Source organism: Berghia stephanieae, chromosome 7, assembly GCF_034508935.2.
Source record: "Berghia stephanieae isolate SIO BIC M18660-M18661 chromosome 7, UCSD_Bste_1.3, whole genome shotgun sequence".
NCBI lineage: Eukaryota > Metazoa > Mollusca > Gastropoda > Nudibranchia > Aeolidiidae > Berghia > Berghia stephanieae.
This window is the reverse complement of record NC_088366.1, coordinates 29,833,547-29,856,046: the sequence shown is the minus strand read 5'-3', so window position 1 is coordinate 29,856,046 and position 22,500 is coordinate 29,833,547. Positions and strand designations below refer to the sequence as shown.

General features: G+C 35.2%; 1 protein-coding gene across 6 annotated transcripts in view; it reads left to right on the top strand.

Annotated features, from left to right (window-relative positions):
* Positions 1–4,726, top strand: part of LOC144977028 (transcriptional regulator ERG homolog) — a 26,807-nt gene extending 22,081 nt beyond the window's left edge. For 2 of the 6 annotated variants that reach the window (XM_078921730.1, XM_078921731.1), the window contains one exon: positions 2,057–4,726. In XM_078921730.1, coding sequence (XP_078777856.1) covers positions 2,057–2,640 — 584 coding nt within the window. In that variant the 3' untranslated portion in view covers positions 2,641–4,726. Of the gene's footprint in view, positions 1–1,915 lie in introns of all 6 variants that reach the window. The other 4 variants (XM_078921733.1, XM_078921728.1, XM_078921732.1 and 1 more) reach the window with 4 other exon arrangements.
* The last annotated feature ends 17,774 nt before the right edge of the window (positions 4,727–22,500 follow it).

Below are 22,500 nucleotides of genomic sequence, written 5' to 3'. Positions count from 1 at the left end.
AAAATATGTCCGCTATCAGCGTTGTCTTTGGAGATTTAAAAAAATGTCATTAGCGCCTTACATGCATCATGTCTCGTCCTAGAAGTTTAGTGTTAAATGGCGGTTTTATTCAAATTTTTCTTTCTTGAGATGTATTTGTTTACATACTGTAGTAATTATTCAATCCGGTTAACTATTATTTTGAACTCTCTGGTATACGCGTATTAAAACAACGTTCAATTTGAATGTCATTTCCATTATATAAACACAGAGAAATTACAATAAACTTGAGCTCTCATTCGCACCGTCTTAATTATTCTTTTTTTATTATCTTTGAGCATCAAGCAGTAACAGATGCATGTCATACTCTATTATAAAGATGGAAATTTATAAGTGAATACACAGATACAAGAAAAACACACAGGCTTGATAACAGAAAATAGAGAGAGATAGAGACAGAGAGGGTGGGGGAGTGAACGAGAAAGAGAGAGAGAGAGAGAGAGAGAGAGAGAGAGAGAGAGAGAGGGGGAGAGAGAGAGAGATAGGGGGAGCGATAGAGAGGAAGAGGGAGAGATAAAGAGAGAGGGATAGAGAGTAAGAGAGAGAGTTAAAAAAGAGAGAGAGAGAGGGAGGGAGAGAGAGGGAGAGGGAGAGAGAAAGAGAGAGAGAGAGAGGGATAGCGAGAACGAGAGAAAGAAAGAGAAATAAAGAAAGAAAGAAACACATACACAGAGAGATAGTGATATATATATATATATATATATATATATATATATATATATAGAGAGAGAGAGAGAGATCGTGAGAGAGACAAAGAAAGAAAGAGAGAGATATATGGATAGATAGATAGATAGATAGATATATAGATAGATAGATAGATAGAGAGAGAGAGAGAGAGAGAGAGAGAGAGAGTCTTGGAGACTCGGAAATGTAAAAACATTATCCAAATTAGTCAAATATCGATGACGTTGTTATTCTTTCATTACCCGTCAAGGATAGCTTGATGTTGTAGGAGATTCTTGTCATAACATTTAAATGGGAGTGAAAATCAATAATAGACATGGGTAGCTGCTGTATCACTGATATGATGATACAATCTTACAGGCGAGTCATGATTTTATTTAGTATTCGATCCAAAAGACGAGAGGTCGATTCCTGTTGAATGACTTTAGAATAGAATAACTATAATATATCATTCCTCCTTCTCCTTTCATCATTTCCTCTCCTTCTTTTATCACTTTCTCTCTCTCTTATCATCATCATCATCATCATCATCATCATCATCATCATCATCATCATCATCATCATCATCATCATCATCATCATCCCTGCCATCATTATCACCATTATGGTTCATTGCTACATACATTTTAAAAATTTCTCGCATTAAGTATGTATCTTAAATGTTAATTAACACATTTCCACTTATAACTGAAGTATCAAATTAAATCTATGAATTATTTAATTCCTACATAGTAACATAAATATAGATACAATTTTTTTTTCTTGTTTCGTCATTTTGATATTATTTTTGAATTTATAGCACTAGTTTTAAAAGACATACAAACTCTCTAAGCTTTCTCTTTCCTCTATATAAAGCAACTTTAAAAAATAACCTTATGGCCCCGAACAACGAAAAGATTGACAATTTATAGGAAGCAAAAAGAAAATTAAAAAAAAAGCCTGACTGTGAATTTTCCACCAAATCAGATCGTATTTATGTAAAACAATAGAATATATTATCTCTTTGACACGATAGAGTAAGTAATAAAGGAGATATGCCTATAATTAAAACACATTGCTTCCTTTTTGTTGTCAATATTTTCTCAAGTCATTGTGGGTTTCTCAATAAAACCATAGTCTAACAAGCTTTCTCTCCTTCCCCCGCCTCTTCCTCCTCCTCTTTCTCCTCCATAAAATTAAATAAACTCATCAGGCCCTCCTCCTCCTCCCCCCCCCCCAACCTCCCACCACCTCCCCCATCACCCGTTAACACCTGGAATCCCCTCTCCCCTTTCCTCCACCTCAAACACATCCTCCTCCTCCTCCGTCTCCTCTTTAACTCCTACATCCCCAGGATCAGGACAGATCCAACTCTGGCAGTTCCTTCTGGAGCTTCTCTCAGACTCAACCAACGCAGCGACCATCACCTGGGAAGGCACCAATGGGGAGTTCAAACTGGTTGACCCCGACGAGGTCGCTCGGAGATGGGGTGAGCGTAAATCCAAACCCAACATGAACTACGACAAATTGAGTCGGGCTTTACGGTACTACTATGACAAAAACATCATGACGAAAGTACACGGAAAGAGATACGCCTACAAATTTGACTTCGCTGGACTCGCTCAAGCAATGCAACCATCAGCAACAGACCCAACCTCTTACAAATACCAACAAGACTTCTTGATGTCCCCCTACCATCAATACCACCATCATCATCATCACCATCATCACCACAACCAGAAACTTAATAATTACCTCAACGCCCACTCGCCTATCTCCAACCCCACGGCTCCCTCGAGCCTTTTCTCACCCCACACAGGCTACTGGCCCCCGACCCCGGCGCCCAATCTGTACCCCAATCCTCCGATGCACCCTCACCCTGGTCACGTGCCTCCTCATTTGGGCCCTTACTACCCTTACGACAGATGGGAAGCATAGACATCAACCCATACTCTTTCTAGCAAAGACTACAGATGAATTTATACTAAATATGTGACCTAGCGCTTCAAACTGGTATTATATCGGACGGAGTTAAGTAAATGTAATTTTCAAACAAAACCATCAGCAATGCAAATGTTTTGTGTTTTGCAATTTATTAAACTGCATACATTATCCTCAGAAAAAGACACAAAAACTTAACTTTTGTTTATTTTTGATCTCTTCATTTTCTAATTTTCAGCATTTAACTCAATATAACTCGATAAAATACATTTTTGGGTGTTAGGACACATATATCCAAATATTGAACAATATAACATATATACTACTGGCCATCGCAGACGACTTGTATCCCATTTCTTCCTCACAACCTTCCTCAGCACATCAAGCGTAGTTCAACCCGAGTTAGAGGCGATGGTCTTTGACTTACTTTACATACGTATTCCTAACTCTCCTCGTGGAAAACAGAGCCTTGAACATCTTCTCTATGCTGTCCTGTCGGATGCAGCAATAAAAGCCTCCCTCTAGGATGCCACTCCCATAGTTTGACTCTTTCCTTCTCTACTGTGTCCTCCACCATGTTTCCTCGCTTCTTCTTGATGTCGGGTGTAACATGACAGTGCCACTCATGGGAGACTGATGTTTGGCTTTTAAAAGACTTATAGCAAGAGGCGATATTCACACATGCGGACATTTTGTTGCAGGCAATTGTTAATGAATGACTGAGCGCCATAAAACTTATTAAAAAACAAGCTCAAGTTTTCAAATTTGGTTTTTGTCTTCTTGAGTCACAAAAGCCACATTTGAACTCACGTCTTATACGAGTTTTTAAATTCTTTGTTGATGTTTTTCTTAAATGTATTCCTTATCTTTAAAATGAAGCGTACGTCGCACCAATCTAACGTACTCTGAAAAGACAAAACAAAACAAAAAAAGATTAAAAAACGTTTTGGTTTAGATTTTAAAAAATAATTAAAAGTAAGCAATTGAAGTGACACCTCAACATGCCTCCCGCCATCTCCCCCATCACCCTCTCACAGTCTCAGATACGAGACTATTTTGTCTCAGTATGAGACTTTTAGACAAGAAGAAAAAATAGAACATACATTTTATATATTCTAAATATTCAATATCTCCAATAGAAAATCAGGAGGATGTACGCTTTGTTGTTTATCTGCCATACACATTACCTATCCTTACATGAAATAAGAAACGCTGGGAGATTAGGTTTTACTCAGGAAATTAGACAAACCTTTGATCTTTGGGGATGACAGACCATTAAAAATACAATGAAAACTCAATACGTAATTTTGAAAAATATTTTGTCTCTTTTTGCAATTATGTAGGGTTTTCATTTTTTTTTGGTAATTGTTTGTCGTTTGTTCAATAACGTTTTGATTAATTTTCTGAGTCAAAACTTACTCACATTTCTCTCTTTTTATTACATTTGGCTCTTACAAGCTGGAGGCAATGACGTGTATATCATAAGATTTATTTCATTTTGTATTTCTTTTTTTATAAATTCTATTTTTGTAAATAAACCAAATGAATGTGAGGGTTTGATCAGCGGTGATTATGGAGAAAGACAGAAAGAAAGATAGAGAGAGAGAGAGAGAGAGAGGGGGGGGGGGGGGAGAGAGAGAGAGAGATAGAGAGAGAGAGAGTTGAGGAGACCGAGATGGTACCAGAGAAATGTGTGTGTGTATGTGTGTGTGTGTGTGTGTGTGTGTAAGATATAAAGAGTCAGAGATATAGCGACTAAGTGAAAGAATGCGAAAGAGATACACACACACACACACACACACACACACACACACACTGAGAGAGAGAGAGAGAGAGAGAGAGAGAGAGAGAGAGAGAGAGAGAGATGCTTAATGTTATTGTGATACTAGTGTTTCAAATGTTTTTTGAACGGGAGCTCTTGCTCAGATAATTGTGAGAGAATAATACTATTTATGATAATGGTGACGATGATAATGATTTTATTAACTACTTAATAGACAATTACACAAGATTTAAATGGAATAACATAAAACAAAATAACAATTCTAACGAGGTGAAAATAAAATGCTGATATGAATGATTATTTCTTGAAGTTTTTGTTTTCTTCTGTTGTTGTTTTTGTACCTAAGATTGCATTTATATAGGGCTGTAAACGCTTCTGGTGCTTTGATAATAATACATTGTATTTAATGAGCACTGCCATATCAAGAGGAAATGATGTTTTACTTCGTCTTGTGCGGCTGTGTGGTCTTGTTGTATGACACTCGCTTTCGGATCGGAAGGGCATGAGTCGAGCCTCGCTCGCTTGTAGCATTGTTGAGTCCTTAGAAAAGGCTCTTTACTGACATTCTCTCACCGCTCTCAGGTGTAAAAAGAGAACTTGAGGCCGTTAACAGCGTTGTCTCTGTCGGAAAATTTGTAATATCGTCTAACAGGCGTCATTCCTCGTTCTACATGTTACGTGTTGCTGTTGGTAAGGGACACTTTGTAAAGCGCTTTAAGCACATTTAGTGGATATTGCACTGTATAAAAGCTCTAAAAAAGCTCTAGTCTTAAGACTAAAGAATTGCATACATTTAAATCCTGCGAAGAGATATTCTTCAAATCGAGCGCTAGTAATTTTTCTCGAACACGGTCGACAATGAAGAGGAGTTTTGGCAAAAATATTTAACTTAAAGGAGCACGGTCGAGTTTAGAACACCCCAGTACATATTATGACGTTTTGTGAATCCAAGACTTTACATCTACATCATAATTTACACAAATATGCTGAATGATGGAGAGAAAGATGAAGTAAGGAAATGTGACTCATATGTAAGGGAACAACACAAAACAAACGACGTTTTGGCCTTTGGCCTTTTTGACCTTCTTTTTGACCAAAGGACGAAACGTCGCTTATTTTGTGTCGTTCCCTTACATATTAGTCACATTTACTCACTTTATCTTTCTTTCCATCTTATTGGCTCTTTTAGGCACCTCTAGCTTTTTATTTATTGAATGAATAGGGTCGGTAAACAACTCGACTCACAGACAAATCAGACTGGATTCAAATCCGGATAGAACTTAAATTTTTCTCTCCAATGAAAATCCACAAATGTAGTTGGTTTTTAGATCCAGTGGAAGTGTTTTGCTATAGAATAATACGAGTAGTGTCCTATCAGAGGAGCAGCAAGAAATGACACTTTCAACCATCCAGAAATTTGGGGTAAACTTGGGGTACGTATATTATTATGGCCATGATGGTCTGCTTTGTGATGTGTTAAGACACTCGCTATCGGTTATAGAGATACTTGGTTCAAGTCTCGTTCTGGTCGGCGCAAAGTTGGGTTTTCTGAAAAGGCTCTTTACTCACATTCTCCAACCGCACTCAGGTGTAAAATGTGTACCTGACAGTAACACTGTTGTCTCTGTCTCTTTAGATCCCCTGTAAAGCAATTTGAGCACGATAAGTGGATGTTGCTCTCTATATAAGACATTTTAATAATTACTCGTTGATGAATATGTCGCTGAATTCCAGTTGGCCAAGAAACTCTTGTGACGCTAACAACAATTGCTTGTAACCTTCTTATTTTGGACACTAATTGGGTACTTTTACACGTATTTTGTTGAAACCGGCCGCCCAATCATTGCAGGATACGACATAGTACAAGGAAAACGTCCCAAATTTTATTTGATAAAAGAGCTTGCAAAACAAGTGCAGTCTTTATTTCATATCAAATTGACTGAATTAGTTGCACTGCATACATAATAGATGGAGTATTTTAACCATCGTCCAAACGCTTCTAATGCTGTATTAATTCCTTCAACGGGCTATACGGCATCAACTTTTCATTCTCATCAGTTCAAATCACATGTTAGGAACCTGTTTTGTAGCCAAGCTTCTTCGACATTCGTCCCTGCACTCAATTATTATGCATTTATAACTGGGTTGTGTCGCGTAATGTATATACTTTCCACAAAATATGTCATTTTGACCATTTCCCTAAAGCGGTTATAATATGTTCTGTCAGAATACTGAAGAACACTAATCAGGCTGTGAACGTCCTTAGTGTTAGTATCAGATTCATGAAGCTGGAGTTTATCCCAATTTCTGTAACGCGAAGCGTTAGGGGGTAGCGTGGCTCAGCGGTGAGATCTTTACTTCGTAGCCAAAAGGTACCGAATTCGACTGCTGGCCTCGTTGTGTGGCCTTGAGCAAGTCACCTAGCCCTAGCTCATTTTGCAGCGCTGCACTGCGGCTGACGCCTGAGTTATTCTAGTCTTCCCTGGGAATAGACCCTAAAGACAAATTTCCCTTTGGGAATGAATAAAGGGAATTTTATTATTTATGTATTTATTAACAGCAACAATCAGGATGCAAGTCAATCTTTTGAGTCCCTTACACCAGATAATCATTACAACCATTTCACCATAAAATTGAAAGAAAAGCCAATAATAAAATGATTTGTAATAGTCATATCATACTTTAAAAGATCGATACAAAAGAAAATGAAAAATAAAAAATAATGTATCAAAGAAAATTTCAATAATTCAACTGCTACTAAAGGAGTTATCCAATAAATGTGACACTGCGTCTCCAAACGGTGTTTTGTCGGACTGACTTGGATGCTAATAATTGAATTTATAGTGAAAATGATTAGATCGGTTTAAATTTGATGAACTTTGAGTAGAATAGATGTAGTTTCAAAAAATAAGTTTGTTTCTAATCAATTTAAATTATATCAGTTAACTGCCGTACTCGTGAAAGACGTGTATTTAAAAGTTTGGCCAGAAAATTCGTCCCTCACGAAGCCCCAGCTTTGAGAGTTTTTGCCAAGATCAAGATGAGGGTCATTTTTAATCGATCGATATTTAAAGGACGAGTTTTTTGGCCACATTTTTAATACGTTATTTTTCCAAAGTACGGTTGTCAACTGTTTCAATTCAGTTATCGACATCAGAGTCACTTCGGCATAATACTAGTTTGAGAAGACGGGTTACAAATTATCAACCTCGATATCACACCTGCACGCCCCTATGCTGTGCAACAAATTCACGCAAGCCCCCGGCAATGTCTGAAGAACGAGAATGCAAACAATAATATTGTTCAATATTTTTCTCACAAATCATCCTGTAGTTTTATCTGAAAACTTAAAAGCGTCTTTGTGGTCTTGTAGTTTGACATTCTCCTTCAAACCTGTAGTTTCTTGGTTCGAGTTCTCCCTCTTGATGACGAAAATTACTCATATTTTGTCATCGTAATCAGGTGTAAAATGAGTACCCTGCCTGTATCAGCGTTGCCTCTGTTGACAAATAATATGTACTATCATTATACAGACCAAGTCTCGTACCATTGGACCACAATTGCCTGAAATGATTTGTCTGTATTATATTTGAAACGAACTACCACGATACAAGTTTTCCAAGGCCGAAAAAGAGTAGTTATTTGTTTTTTTTTTTTGGTTTTTTTTGTTTTTTTTAAACCCTTACACATTTTGTTGAAATGTATTTACATTCGTTTAAAATACAAGTCTTGTGTTTTAAATAAATGTGCATTCTAATGACAAACTACATTTTTATTATTTCGTTAAGAAAAAAGCAATCAACCCCCCCCCCCCTCCACACACACACACACACTCACACATAAACACACACACACACACAAAACAAAAACAAATCAAAACAACAACAACAACAACAACCAAAACCAAAACCAACTGACCCCCTCCAAAAAAAAAAAAACCCAACGAAAAAAAAACCCACAAAAAAAAACAAAAAACAAAACAAAACAAAACAACAAAACAAAAACAAAACAAAACAAAAAATTCAAAAAGACCGCCACACCTAAAAAAAACAAACTTCAACTTCATATATCGATCAATTTAAATTATCCCCAAGCACAGGTACCCACTAAGAGGAATACACTCAAATGTTTACAAATCATATATAATATGTAAATAAAACATAATGCAGTGCAGAGAGATGATTTACAAGGAAAAAATATCATCTCCTAAAACTAACTATGCATTCGACTGTTTCCCTCCCAGCCAGGGTATTCGGCCAGGACCAGGACAAAAGCAAGTAATCTCATTCCAAAGCAAAGACAGAAAGCAACTTGGAAAACAGATATAGGGGGATAAAAGATACATTTCAGAAAATAATAGATTAATTGCCTTCAATGAACCATATAAACTAAACCAAGCCTCTTTCTTTTCACCATAAATCTTTTGAGCATCAAAGCCAACCGCAATTAAATAAAACTTACCTTAGACTTTAGTTCCTCACATGTCTTTGCTTGGCATATTGGGCTGTCCAGATTCACCATTTCTTCCTCTCGGTACATTTCGGTTTCGAAGTAAATACGATACGGCTGAGCCACGCTGTGCCATGTTAGCTCCCCAGTTTTAAGGTAATAAAAGTAAAATTTAAAAGAAGATATGAACATTTATTTATAGAGCATTTCCATAGATTTACCTTGCTCTGTGCGCTTCACTCCACAGCAGGCCATATGAAATCATATCTCTATTTCTGAAAGTACAGTCGTCTATTATGCGTCCTTTTTGTACTAACACTCTTACAGAATCTGTTACTGGCTATAGCCAGGTACTCATTCACACCCGAGCCGAGTAAGATAAAGTGTTTTGAGTGCCTAACCAAAAGGACACAACGCGAAACCAGCATTTTCCACGAACACTGTCACCCAACCTGCCACTGACAATGGTTGATCTAGCTTGATTTTTATGACAAGACGTAACACTATGACCACTAGTCACCAAGCCACACATTATACTATTATGAGAGGGTTACGTCACATTTGTCATCAATCATAGCTAAAAAAAGTGCACATTTTATTTTCAATAGTAGTTGAAGTTCAACATCTTGCAATCTTCGTCATTACATTCTGGAAACAAAGAACAAATCGATGGGAGCAATTCATCATCTTGTTCCATTCACAATAAAAACATAATGTAATACTTTTAATTACACCAATGACATTGCATTCACAATCACAAAGGATTTAGGTCAATAATCCAGCTTAATCCACTTGTATAGAGTTTGTGTTTTTATGTGTTTCCTCTCTGAACGTTTTAGTTTTCACTCAAGGTTCAGGACTGTCTTAACGAGCGATTTGGCGGATTGGACAAGAACTGCACCTGCGCCAAAACCACCTGCAAATTTACGCATCTATCTTGTGTGCCAATGCACCCAGGAAAATGAAGGAAAAAAATATTGGTATTTTATTTTGCTTAATTTCCACTAAATTTATTACAAGAGCTTTTCAAAGGATCTCAAGCTAACAGCAAAGCTGAACATATTATAGGACAAGACATGACCCCTGTCAGGTTTTTTCTATAGAGACAACGCTGTTCACGGCCAGGTACTCATTTTACGCTGAGTATTATTCAAATGGTTAACTAATTTGATGAGTTAACTTTCTAAGCTCTCTTTTTTCATATTTGAGGTGACTTTTAGAATCGTGTTCCTTGCACTGCAATATATATATATATATATATATATATATATTTATTTTTTTTTTTTTTTTTTTTCTTTCAGTGATAGTCTGACCTTCATAAATCTTTACCAGCCGGGAATTCTATACAATGTAATGGTGCATTAGGGTTTAAGCAAATGTGATGTAATTTTGTTTTGAAAACCTTTTTGGAGTAAAGTGTGGTCTGACAGAACCACTGGAATTCGTCCTGTCTATAGTCGACAGAAGAAACCCGTTTTTGTTTGGCCATATTTCTCGCCATGAGGCATTGGCAAAAACCAAAATGTTACAATGAATAACATGATCAGTCGGAAAAGGTTTGAACTGAGATATTGCCAAGATCAGTTAGAAGGTCATTTTTTTAATTTTAAAAATGAGTTCTTGTCATAAATGATTAAATCAACCCTTTTTGTACATCTTCGGAAAATATCAAAGCTTAATTTCACTACTAAATATTTTTTTTACAGTTAGTCAAGTTGATACATCTCATCATAACTTCATGAAAAATCACCCGATTTACTTCAATTAAAGATTAAAATGTTCTGGGGAGCATATTCTTTCAGAAAATGCAACCCAAAATTTTCACATTCCACTGATTATGTCATGCACTGACACATATGCAAGGAACCTTGGAGGAAGGTAGAAGGCGAGGACGGATAAGTGCTGGATGGACAATGTAAAGGAATGGACACGCATGGGCAGCTCAACATTAATCAAGAATGCTGAGAACAGATCTGGAGGGAGGGCCCTTACTGCAGAATAATCTATCATGCCTCTTTTACCACCAACTTGGTCAGAACAATAAGGTCAGGAGAGGTGGTATGAGGCTTAATCTTGGGTTTTCTTGAGTGCTCGACCATATTATAATATATATAGGAGCATTGATATAGTGACATCTGGGCCAGGCTAGACATGAAGAAAGAGACTCAAAAATTGTATGGAATTTTAAAATTACGATTGTTTGGGGATGATATGTCACCAGTTGTATATTATTATGTTTTCTTATGTTCTGAAGATTGCATGCAATCATTTCCAGTATAAAAAATGACATGCGCTCCACAATTTAGTTTCTTTCTGAAAGTTTGGTTTTACTTTGCAAAAATGTACTTTAATATTGCCATTCTAAGAAATACTAGAAGTAATCACATCTTTTCTTGGATATTGAGGCAGCTCAAATAAATTTTTAAAACTGTATAGACGATTTAATCTAGTTTTACCATAAGTAAAGCTATAAAGATTATTTGCTTATTTCGTATGTACATAACATGACTTTTAGAATAATTGGCAGAATAGCATGTTTTATTTTGTTTTTGTATTTCTTTGTATTTTGCAATAAATCCCTAGAAATCTTAACGTTATAGATAAGACAAAAACCAGTGTGTGTGGTAACAAATAATTACTTTTGGTAAAACGTCTGGCTGCAATAATCGCTCGTAGTGCATTGATTTTCAGAATTGTTATTTTTTCTTCTCAACTGATATAACAATACAAAGTAATACTTCTTATTATGGAACAACAATTGACAGGTATGTCATACAACCATTTCAAACACTGTTGAACTCAGTGTTCAAATGACAATGTTTACATTGTAGGTTTACTAACGTTTAATCCACTCCATAGCAAACTAGAGAGGGTAAGAAAGCTATGATTCAATCCAATATTCACACCCTCATGTTTTCGTATTCCATAGTTTTTGAATACCTTGATTTTATACTGGTACTATTTTTTATGTCGTAATTATTTCGAACACCCACGCCTGGAGACACGAGAAACGAAATAATTGTTTTATCTTGTAATACAACCAAGGCTACTAAAGAATGGCGCTGAATACAACCCAATGCATTGTGTCAGTTTTCAATAGATTTTGTGTGAAAAAAGCCAAAAGACAATGACGACTCAGATGCCGTACTCTGGAAAAACACATATTAAAAAATTTGGCCAGAAAATTCGTTCTTCAAATATCAATCGATTTAAACGACTCTCATCTTGGCAAAAACTCTCAAACCCGGGACTTCGCCGAAGTTCTGGCCAAATTTTAAAATATGTGTTGTTCCAGAGTACGAATGTAAGCTGCCTAATCTGGATAAAAAAATCATTTTTTTTAAATTTTGGCAAGAAAACTCTTTATTCAAATAATGGTCGTTTAAAATGCCCTTCATCTTGTCTGAAGCTGAAATCTGGGATTTCCTTGAAGTCTTCCTTAAAATCCCAGGTTTGAGATTTTTAACAAGGTGACGATGATTTTAAATGATTGAGATTTCAAAGACGAGATTTTTTCGCCAAAATTTTGAAAATGTGTTTTTCTATCAGAGCATGACACTAAGGTGACTGAATGAAATTATCCAGACTCTGACATAACGCATTTTTCATTTTTGACCAGAGAATGTTGACTCTGATATTTTATCGATGGACTGATCTGAACCTCAACATCAAAAAGTCCCATTCTTGAGACTTTTCAAAGAAATCTCAGGTTTGAGAAGTGTTGACAAGTTGGTGTTTCATCATCATCGATCAAAAGTTGAAGTAAATGTTTCTGACCAAATTATTTTCCAAAAAAGTTCTGTGTCCGTGTTTAGCGGTAGAACGGTTATCAAATCGCCATTTAAAAAATCTGAATATCGGCAATATTGTTATTTTCATCATTATGATGCGGGCATGTTGTGAGTTCTTTAGAACAGTAATCAAATCACATTTTTTAAAAATTTGGTCATAAAATTTTGAACTCAAATATGATTGATTAGAATAAAACTCAACTTGCCAAAATCTCTCTAAAGCAGAGACCACTTTTAAAGTCCCGGAAGTCTCATGTTTGTGTTGGGTTTGTTTTTTGTTTTTTGGCAAGTTGATGGTAATTTTAATCGATCAATAATAACGTTGAAGTTTTTTTTTTCAGCTACAATGAAATAAAATTCGTTTAGTAAAAAAAAAATGGTAATGTAGGATGCGGGTTTTGATCCCTGTTGCTTTGTTTGTTCCAACAGTTTTCTGTCCTCGTCAAATTTTATTATTTATTATTTCTCTCACCTCAAACCATCGCTCAACAAACCATCAAACGTCTAAGACTGTTTGCCACATCATCGATAACGATATTGTAATCTTTAAAAAAAGCCCAATAACACGTATTTAAAATTTTGACCAGAAAACTCGTCCTTCATATAACGATTGATTAAAATGACCCTCACCTTGACCAAAACTCTCAAACGTGGGACTTCGCAAAGTGCCAGGTTTGAGAGTTTTTGCCAAAATGAGAGTTATTTTAATCGATTGATATTTGAAAGACGAGTTTTCTGGTCCAAATTTTAAATACGTATTTTAAAAAATAGTGTGTTGTTTAATTTATTTTACAGAAAAAAAGCAGTTAATTCTCGTTTTATTTCCATTTAAGTCACTGCCTTTTTTGATGAGAGAGAAAGAATAAAAACCCTCTCTTATTCCTTCCTTTTTGTAATTAATGAACTGAAATCTCATAGCGTTCAAACGAATTCTTTCACCATTTTTCATTCTTCCTATTCATGATTCGCATTTTATGCTGGCGTATTGTATCACAATTCGTTTTAATTGTTTGTTGTTGTTTTATTATTTTTTTCATAACATTAAAAATCTTTACAAGAGAGGGTCTCTTCTACTCTAAACTTATTTCATAACTTGCCGAATCTACAAAGCAATCGACATAATATTACTCGGGCGGTACTTACGGCTTTGTGATTTAGTGATGATCATAATGATGATGAAGAAGAAGAAGTAGTAGAAGAAGAAGAAGAAGAAGAAGAAGAAGAAGAAGAAGAAGAAGAAGAAGAAGAAGAAGAAGAAGAAGAAGAAGAAGAAGAAGAAGAAGAAGAAGAAGAAATATTTGAGAGCTTAGAACACGATAAGTTTATATTAGACTTTATAACAGACCAAGTCTTTCTCAAGTAACCTGTAATTCTAGGTTCGATTCCCGTTGTAGCGCTGCAAAGTTGAGTACTTGGAATATGGCTTCTTACTCACATTCTGTAAATGAAATCATTTATAAATTGAGTACAGGACAATAACCTATTGTTTTTTCTTTGTCAAAAAAATAAATAAATTGTAATACATATTGTCTCACCATCTCCTCCTCCTCTTCCTTCTCCCCTGTTCCTCCTCCTCCTCCTCCTCCTCTTCCTCCTTCTCCTCTTCCCCTTTCCATCTTACCTTCATTCTTCATATTTCTTCTTCTTCTTCTTCTTCTTCTTCTTCTTCTTCTTCTTCTTCTTCTTCTTCTTCTTCTTCTTCTTCTTCTTCTTCCTCCTCCTCCTCCTCTTCCTCCTCCTCCCCTTCCCATTTTACCTTCATTCTTTTCTCATATCCCCACTTCAACCAGTCAAAACTGATAAAAGAAAAAGATTAGAACAATATCACTCCACCACGCTTGGTTAACTAACCAACACCACTCACCTCTCTCATGCTCGCCATTTGATTTATTATTAGCCCTTTGTTTTAATTCAAGAATTCAATTTTTCCATTACAGAAATCGATGCTTTTTTATTGAATTTCTTGTCATCAAAACACCGCCCTACCGCCATCCCTGCCACTCACATCTATTGACTCCCAGACAACCATTTTAGCTTTTTGAAGCCTATTGTCACAGACTGCCTGGACAGGTAAAGGCTGCTCCACACATCGACAAAATACCTTTTCACTCTTTCCATACCGATGATTTTCAGTATTTTCCCAAAATAGCGGGCTTACCCAGCAGAAAAATTGATTTTTTAACTCAAACAAGCTCTCTACAAAACAACTTCATGCTCTTAGTAATTAAACAAAGATCACTCTTCAAAGTTTGTGATGTACAAAATAATCTATATTGTGTCTATTATCATAACAAATGTGACGATTTTCCAGTAAGTGGTAAGGAGAGGGTTAAAAAAGAAAAAAAAATAAAAGAAACAAACAAAACAACACAAAGCAATAAAACATTAAAAAGCAACCAAAAATAAAACAACCCCCTCCCCCCCAAAAAAAAAAAAAAAAAACAAGAAAAAAACCCACAACAAACAACAGAAGCAAACAAATAAGAAATCAATGTGACAATTATGACAAACTGTCTCAAGCAGGTATTTTGTCTAGATGAATATTAGATCCGAAAAGTGAATTTAGAAATAAAATGATGATGATTATTATTTTTGTTTAAATTGCGAATTGTGAGATTATTTGCAAAGTAAGAAATCATAGTTATTCTCCACTATAACGACTAGAAATGAATCCCGAGTTTCATTTAATTTGTGGTTATAAAGTCAACCTCCAGAACTCAGATTGTTCATACCGACATAACAATTCCACTTTGACTTTGAGACAGTGATTTACAAATAGTCTAAAATGTTCTTATATCGCGATGGACTATTATGATATTATAATTAAAGCTGACCAATAAACTTAGCTTTCAAAATTTCAGTCAAAAACCAATTTTTGGCGGATTTTTATATTTTTTAGTTACATTTTTTTCTGATTTGTCTGCCATTGTTTTCCTACACAAAACAGTATTTTCGAACTTCTTGTAAATCGCTTTAGCAGAAATTGCACAATAGACTATATAAAATCTCACGTCTTTTAAAATAAATTTTTGGTAAGTTCTCATCGATATTTGACGTGATTAATTTTCTGGCCAAAAAGAGGAAAATAATGTGTTTTGTCAACTAACAGTTGATTTGTTGGCACTCGATAATCAATGAATCTCAACGCTCACACAACTCCCATCACATTTTACCATTGATATAACAAGTGTAGCTCTTATGTGTCAATGTTTACAATTAAACACACTTTTTTTTTTCTTCTTTTTGTTTTCTTTTCTCCTCGTTTACATAATTTTATTTTATTGGTACAATTTTGAAAATAAAATTAAAATAAAATGTTTTATTATATTTTTGTTGTTGATATGATATTCTTATAAAAAGAGGAGTTTTGAGAGTTAAAGAGGACAAAAAAATATGTTTTCGTTCTGTTTTATTTACATAGAAATCTATTAATAAGAGTAAGTTTTGAAAATAAAAGAAACGAATTAAACTATATAGGTACACAATATTCTATTTTAAGACCAGTTTTGAGAATTTAAGAAAAGTTTTTGTTTATTTTAATTTCATGTTAAATCATTAAGAGAGGTATTGAGTATTAAAGAAAGAAAAAAATAAATAAAATGTTTTTGTTCTATTTTTATTTACATAATATTGTATTGGTAAGAACAGTTTTGAGTAATTTTTTAAAATGCTGTTTTTGGGGGGATTTTTTCATTCTATTTTCATTTAGATACTATTCTATCGAAAGAAGGAAATTGACGTCATTCAGCTCGTTGTTATTGTTTTTAGACAGCCATTTTAATGATACATTCTCGCTATGTTCTATCAATCACACTATTAACGTTTAAGGTTGCACATAGTTTTGTGTGTTGGAACGTATAATCCGGCTGGCGGGTGTTGTGAGTTTTTACTTAAACGCATAGCATAAATTGAATCAGAACAAAAAATATTAAAAAGAATTTACTATTATCATTTATTTTTATTTTTTTTCTTCGCTATGCGTATGTATTTAGCTTGACTTGTTTTCAACGTTTCACTCAAATTCTCTTCTATTGAAACTGTCAACGCATTTCATTCACAAGTCAGCGAGCAAGAATATGATGATGATTGCTTTGTACAGGCTCATATCACCGTGAATACACCTTTACTCACTTCATGATTTGAAAAGGAAAGGTTGGGGGGGGGGGGTTGGAAGAAAGGAGGGGAGGGAGGAGAGGGAGTGTGTCTTTTGTACCACGAGATACTAGAGAGGCCTGTGAAGTTTGAAGGCGACTCGTGTAAAGGCACGTGTCCTCCATAAAATGCTCACTCGTAGATCATTAGCTCACCTTTTGAAACGAGCTGAGAGAAGACGAAAAAATGCACAAGTCTACTACAATGTCACTCTCCAGTGTCGCTTGTGGAGTTTTCATAATAATAGCAGAGTCTAGGCTATTGAATTTGTAGAGAGTGGCCTGAATGAATGGGAGAATGGATGGTTTTAATTGAATTATGTACAGAGAATGAATACGGATTTATAAATAAAGCGGGTGGGGGGTGTGGGTTTGGGGGGGGGGGGGGGGTTGAGAATATGTAGCCTGGAGGGGTAGGGGATGGAGGTGGGTTGGCATCATCCGTTCTTAATGTCTTTTCGGTGTCTGGTAAATAAAAAGAAAGCCTGGGTAGAATAGGAATTTATTTCATTTTTGAACCGTGGGAAAGTTATTGAATGTTTGCTTGGAGAAAGGGGCCGATTAATGGCGTTTATTCTTTATATAAATTTTAAAACAAAACTATTGTAACCGGCGTGTGGCTGTACTGAAATTCGAAATAAAAAGGGTAGATGGACGTTTTATTCCATGTTGCTGGATAACAAGAAATTCTGTTACAGACACGTGTGGGATTGTTCGTTGAGAGTACGTTTCGAGTTGGGTTGGATATTAAGATTATGCGTCTTTTTGTTTTGAAGAAGAAAAAAAAAATAACCAATCAAACAATGGTTGAAGTTTGGCGTCGATGTTAGCTTGACATCGTGAGAACTGGGCAGTCTTGACGTGAAGTGGCCAAGTTTTCGATGCGTGAATGAGTTCGTTAAAATGCCAGAGTTGTTGATGAGGTTTTGTCATCAGGTTTGACGTTATGATGCAGGGTTATTATAGTATATTATCATATCATAATATTGTTTTCGTTGTTTGAGGGATTGTCGGTGTTCATTGTCACAATTAACAGTCATAAACTGGAATGGAATCTCAATGTAATTTACAAAGACAAAGACAATAAATTAAATCGAAGCTGCCATTCAATATAAAGATTATATTTTATTTCCTCGAGCTACTACTACTATGACGAAGATGACGACGGCATTGACTACTACGATACAACAACAACAACAACAACTACTACTATTGATACAACAACAACAACTACTTCTACTACTACTACTACTACTACTACTACTACTACTACTACTACTACTACTACTACTACTACTACTACTACTACTACTACTACTATTAGTAGTGACTACTACGATACAACAACAACAACAACAACTACTACTATTGATACAACAACAACAACTACTTCTACTACTACTACTACTACTACTACTACTACTACTACTACTACTACTACTACTACTACTACTAATTTATTCTTATCATGACTTTTTTGCTCAAAAACTGTTTTCCTTTTGATATTCATGGCACGGTAAAGTACTTGGAAATAAGAAAATAAATAATTGGTGAAATGACAAAGTTATTGTATCGATTGTGGTGGTAATAGTAGTAGTAGTAGTAGTAGTAGTAGTAGTAGTAGTAGTAGTAGTAGTAGTAGTAGTAGTAGTAGTAGTAGTAGTTGTTGTTGTTGTAATTGTAGTAGTAGCAATAGTAGTTGTAGTAGTAGTATTGGTGGTGGTGGTGGTGGTAGTAGTAGAAGTAGTAGTAGTAGTAGTAGTAGTAGTAGTAGTAGTAGTAGTAGTAGTAGTAGTATTAGTAGTAGTAGTGGTGGTGGTGGTAGGGATATGGAAGGTGAACGTGTAGCTCAGTGGTTTAGTGGTATGACATTCGTCTTCGGATCGGAATGTCCTGGGTTCGGGTTCTGCATTTAGCGGCGCATAGTTGAGTCCTTCAAAAAGCCTCTTTACTCACTGTCTCTCATCATATTCAGGTGTAAAATGAGTACCTGGTCTTGAACAGTGTTGTCTATATCGGAGAATTAATTGCAATTTCGCCTAATAGTAATCATGTCAAGCCCTGAGGCAGGTTCTCGACCGAAGTCGGTTCGTTGCTTCCAGTGTCTCTTCTTGCTGGCGAAGAAGCCCGGCAACTTCTCCCCCAATTTCGAGGAGGCGATGTCCCCGCCTCTGGGAGGGATTGAATTCGCCCAAACCGACTTCCATCTCATTTATGCAGCTCTGTCCGAAGTCAGGAAAGTTACGTGCAAGGGTTGCCGGGACTTATTTCGGCTCGGAACAGGGGCACTGTCCATTATGCGCTTGAGAGGGGTATCCCAATTCCCTCTGTTTTTGATCTTATTAAGCCAGTTGATTGTAATCGTCTCCCGCCGGACATCGGTGGGGGGGGGGGGGGGGGGGGGGCGGCTGCATTGCTGCCATTATCGGGCCCCATTCTCTAGGCTATGTTGCCAGCGTTCCCGACACTATATGCATGGACTTCCAAAGTTTTAATACACCGACTTTCTCAACGTTGTTGCTTCGACCGCACACTGGAGCTGGAGCGCAATACTCCGCGCTAACATAGTTACATAAAATAATGAATGACATAAGTCAGGGCGGGCGTCCTCAGAAGCGCTTGATTAGCTCAACAAGTTTTTTACCGCCAGCTTCCTCAGAAGACTGTTGCGTTTCTCTATCTTCCTTCGAGATGAACCCGATAGGTAAGGCTGCGGTCCAGTGTAATCCCCAGGTACTTTGGATTCGGCTCATATGGGAGAAGCCGGTCCCCGAGTTTATGGGTGTGCCAGCCACATAGGTGGAATGCAGTGGCCAAGGTTCATCTTCAGGTACCACTTGTCAAAGTAGGATTTGAGTCGGGTGACGATCTCGAGACGGGTCCACATCTTACTCTGAGTAACGAGCGCCCAGTTGTCCGCGTATCCCAGCCTCAGGAAGGAAGTGTTCGGCATGTCGCTGATGTAGACAGTAAACAACATTGGTGCCAGAACAGATCCCCGAGAGACCCCATTCCTCAGTTTCCTGACTTTGCTCGTGATTCTCATGGCGACGAGGAATTGTCTTTCCCCTTAGATTGAATAGAACAACTTCAATGTCTTTTTGTACCTTACCATCTTTGAAAGTCTACACCAGAATGAACCGATGATATGTCTATTAATACAGCACCACTAACTAGGACGAAGTGACTTGACCAAGGCCGCAGAGCACGGTTGGTGGGACTTGAACCCTGTTCCTCCAGAGTGCAAAGAGAGGACATTTCCAATGTGTCCAGCTACCCCCAAACTAGTTTTGGTGGTTGTCGATATAATAATGGTGATATTTGTGCCAGTTCTGGTTATGAGAAATATAGGGTGTGGAGAAGTGCCAGATGAAGACAGATAATAAAATATTACGGTGTCAGAGAGCCAAACTCGAGATCCACAATTTTTTTGAACTGAATAATATTGGCTATGCTGCTTGTTAAAATGTTGATGGTTATGATATTGGTGGGAGTTGTTTTGTAATTTCTTGTTACTTTGATCGTGATTTTAGTAGTGGTAGTGGTGGTAGTGATTATGGTGGTTGTAAATATTGATTGCGATAGTGGTGGTAGTGCTTAAAGTGGTGCCAGTGGTTTATGGTTGCGATTATGACGTTGATGAAGAAGGAGGGAGAAGGAGATTTGTGAGGACAAAAGTAATTGGCAATCGAGTCAGTCACACCTGAAATCACACCGCAGCAATCAGTATGCAAATACAGGCAAGGTGAGTACTGCTAGGTGCTCACTGGGGCGGAACGCGCACGGGCAATCGGTCATGCTTGATTTAATCTGACTGCGGTGACAACAAAACTCAAAAAGCGTGACACGGTGGGAGGGTTTGTATTATTGATTTATGAGTGAAAATTGATGGGGAAGCGGGGTTGGTGTGGGGGAGTGAGGCAAATAAGGAAGAATGAGGGTTAGCAAGGGCGGGGAGGGGTGGTAAGTAAGGATATTGATATGTTAGTTGGATTTGGGAAGGAAATAGAAGAATGATATTATCATTATTATTATTATTGCTGTTATTATCATTATTATTATGTTATCATCATCATCATCATCATCATCATCATCATCATCATCATCATCATCATCATATCATATCATCATATCATCATCTTCATTATATTATTATTATTATTATTAATTATTATTATTTATTATTATTATTATTATTATTATATTATTAATATTATAATTATCTTTTTTATTATCATCCTCAACAACAACAACAATAATGTATAATAATATAATAATAATAATAATAATAATAAAATATAATAATAATAATAATAATAATAAATAATAATAATAATAAAATAATAATAATAATAATAATAATAATAATAAATAATAAATAAATAATAATAAATAAATAAATAAAATAAAAAATAATAATAATAATAATAATAATAATAACAAATATAATATAATAATAATAAATAATAATATAATAATAATAATAATAATAATAATAATAATAATAATAATAATAATAATAATAATAATATAAAATAATAAAAAAAAGAATAATATAAATAATAAAGTAAAATAATAATAATAAAATAAAAATAATAATAATAATAATAATAATAATAATAATAATAATAATAATAATAATAATAATAATAATAATAATAAATAATAATAATAATAATATGATGATGATGATGATGATGATGATGATGATGATGATGATGATGATGATGATGATGATTAATAATAATAATAATAAATAATAATAATAATAATAATATAATAATAAATAATAATAATAATAATAATATAATAATAATAATAATAATAATAATAATAATAATATTATTCTTTTTCTATCTTCTTCTTCTTCTTCTTCTTCTTCTTCTTCTTATTATTATTATTATTATTGTTATCATTGTTATAAAACTACTACTACTACTACTACTACTACTACTACTACTACTACTACTACTACTACTACTACTACTACTACTACTACTACTACATAATAATATAATAATAATAATAATAATAATAATAATAATAATAATAATAATGATAATAATAATATTAATATTAATATAATAATAATATAATAATAATAATAATAAATAATAATAATAATAAAATAATAATAATAATAATAATAATAATAATAATAATAATAATAATTTTATAAAATCCTTATAAAGCACCAAATGTCTAAACAAACAGGAACTATCACTCGTACTTGCTACCCTAAGGACAGGATACATATCTGCAAATTAACTCCATCCATGTCTATCAGACCCAGCTACCCAAACACCAATAGCAAGGATATTATAGCTTCTTGTGGGGTGGGTACTACCTTCTGAGCTATAAATACCCCCCCCCCCCACCTCCAAAACCTTTTCCCAAGACACTCATTATATGTTTCTTCATCAATGACCGTGTATTACAGACAACTTTATCAAAACCAGGAAGTTGGCTGTCATTTGAATGACAAAAGTCGTGTCAACTGAACTGAAAGAAAAGGAAACAATAAAATTGTAGTTCTGGTTCTAATATCGATTCACATCTCCAACCTTTCGATTCTACTTCGTTTGATATTTCTGTTAACATCACAACATGCAAAACACATTAATATAACAAAAAATTGGTTTATCTAAACATAACCAAAAAATTCCCTGAACTTATAGAAAAA